A 2,501-nucleotide genomic window follows, 5' to 3' on the forward strand; every position below is an offset into this window, starting at 1 on the left:
CTCTTGACGCCTCCATGTAGAGAGGCTGAAAGAAAACTTTATTGAAGTTCGGGTAAACGGCAAAAGCGGGTTCACGGAAAGGCCAACTTTTCTCTCCCAGCAGCTCCATTGGAGGCGAGCAAGTGACCCCCGAGCCCTCCTGACCCTCTGCCTCTCCCAACGATGTACCTTCTGTGTCCGCGGACATAGATTTAGAGGCACCATCGCTGTTTAGAGGCTTTGTAGGTTTTTACCATAGTAATGGGGTGTACGGGGAAAGAGGAGGGGGGAGCTGGGGCAGATGCGCTGCGTGTTATGGCATTGTTTCCTCGCCAAAATAAGCCGGGAGAAAAAGGGGAGAGAAGGGTGAAGTGGCGGCCAAACTTCTCTCCCCCTCTTTTCCTCCAGAGATGCTCTGCCTCCCGGCTGGTCCAGGAGCGCTCCCAGCCACGTAAGTAACCCCCATTTCAGGGGAGGAAAAAAAAAAAAAAGATGAAGTTCCATTTATCATGTTTTAGATATAAAGTGTAAGTGCTTCCAACTTTGGTCTTTATCAAGGTAAGAGTTTATGCATAGAAGTAGGTTTCTTGTCAAGGCTAAAGTAGGCAGGAAGCTGTACCGTTCAGGTGTGGACAGTGGGATAGTCTTCTAGTTCAAAGATATCATTCTGGTGATAAATACTGCCAGTTTAGTCAAACACTGCTTTGTGTCTGTTACATAACATGTCACATAGTCTAGAAAATGAAAAATGGTGCTGCTTATGTCACGCTACAAGATCATTGGGCCAACACCAGTTTTGCTGCTGTGATGATCTGATTGAAAGACCTTTTATATTGCTCCCTTGTTTGCATTCTCAATTGGTTGGGGAGTTCATCTAAGAACTTGCCATCAAGACAAGATTCATTATTCAGAATTGGGAGACAGCTTTACCTCATCAGTCTCTTGTCTGTGAAAAGCAAGGATTTCTTTTGGGATCAGCTCTGAGCAATGTAGTTCTAAAATCTAGGATAGATTGGACAGCAATGATGTAACAGTTAATTTAGTGATGCCACAGATGAGGTGAACCTGCAGAAGGTCCTTTACTGTGAAGCTGTTGACATAGTGAAGAGTTAGAAGGTGCCTTTTGTAGGTAGGTCTGTTTTCTTTCCTTTTTCTCTGTGAGGTTTTCATGTGTAACAAACCACACAAGTTAAAACTCTCATAGCTTTCTTACTGCAGGAGAAATACAGGATAATATTTTTAAGAAAAATTCCCTGTCAGGATATTTCTTGAGCAATGGAGTGATAAATATCAAATCAAGTGAAGACCAAGAATTAAATTTTTCCCATCAGAGCCCATCTGTGATGCTTTTTATCTTGACAAAAATTGATATTTTATCCCTTTGATAATGAGAGGCTCTGATTGCACTTTCTTTTAATATATTTTATTTCTTAGAAGTCATTCCCTGAGGAAGATGTCAAGTCAGAGACAGAGATGGATCTGTGCCTCTTAAAGGCACAATGCACATTTAAGAATAAGCATTGCTTTATGCTTTAGGTGTCATTAGGTGGGTTTTAAATCTCTGTTCTGTATAAATGGTTTATGGGCAAAAAGCTGTTTACTACAGAATCTGTCCTTTGTAAAGCAGAACTGCTTGAAGGACTACGTTCAGCGCTCGGATAATTCGCTTTACTTTGATTATTGGGCTATAAAACTCCCAGCAACAACGTGTTTCTGGAGGCTCAAATTAACATCTGAGGCCAGGGCTCCTTCCCCCCCCCTTCCACTCCCCCCCACTTTTATGTTCTTTCGAGTCCAATTTGTTTTGAAGTTCCCTGATAAGTTTTTACCGGTTCCTTTCGCAGTTCGATCTTTATTTTCTGTGAGTTTGGGTTTTTTTTTTTTTCCCCTCTCGTCTCTTTAAGCAGCTTCGCTAAGGACTCGGGTTTTAAGAGGGCCGCGAAGTCGTTTTACGGAGGGTTTACACTCCCCCCCACTTTTATGTTCTTTCGAGTCCAATTTGTTTTGAAGTTCCCTGATAAGTTTTTACCGGTTCCTTTCGCAGTTCGATCTTTATTTTCTGTGAGTTTGGGTTTTTTTTTTTTTCCCCTCTCGTCTCTTTAAGCAGCTTCGCTAAGGACTCGGGTTTTAAGAGGGCCGCGAAGTCGTTTTACGGAGGGTTTAAGTGGCAATAAAAAAGGGAGAGGGGAAAAAAAAAAGGGGAAAAAAAAAAAAGAAAAAAGCCTGAGGAAGTCTTTGTATCCAGAGGCTGCGAGGAATGGTAACCCCTCTTCAATTTACATCAGCCGGCTGAGAAAATTAGCTTCCTGTATTGCCTGTTAGAAAGGGGGGGGAAAAAAGGGAAAAAAAAGGAAAATAACAGCTCCAGGGATGCTTTGGGGAGATAACTGCAGGCGGACGAGGGTCCTCAGCAGCCTCCGTTTTACGAGAACTTTTTTATTTTCTTTTTTTTTTTTTATAGTGGAAATACATTCCCCTCTCTTTTTTTTTAATCTTTTTTTCTTTCCTTTTTTTTTTTTGCC

The 2,501-nt window shown here is 41.9% G+C and overlaps 1 protein-coding gene across 1 annotated transcript in view; it reads left to right on the forward strand.

Annotated features, from left to right (window-relative positions):
* Positions 1 to 475, forward strand: part of HOXC4 (homeobox C4) — a 5,498-nt gene extending 5,023 nt beyond the window's left edge. Inside the window, exon 2 of the mRNA XM_009884069.1 lies at positions 436 to 475. Within this exon, the coding sequence (XP_009882371.1) occupies positions 436 to 475 (40 nt within the window). The remainder of the gene's footprint in view (positions 1 to 435) is intronic.
* Positions 476 to 2,501: the final 2,026 nt, after the last annotated feature.

Source organism: Charadrius vociferus, unplaced genomic scaffold (assembly GCF_000708025.1).
Source record: "Charadrius vociferus isolate BGI_N301 unplaced genomic scaffold, ASM70802v2 scaffold1164, whole genome shotgun sequence".
Taxonomy (NCBI): Eukaryota; Metazoa; Chordata; class Aves; order Charadriiformes; family Charadriidae; genus Charadrius; species Charadrius vociferus.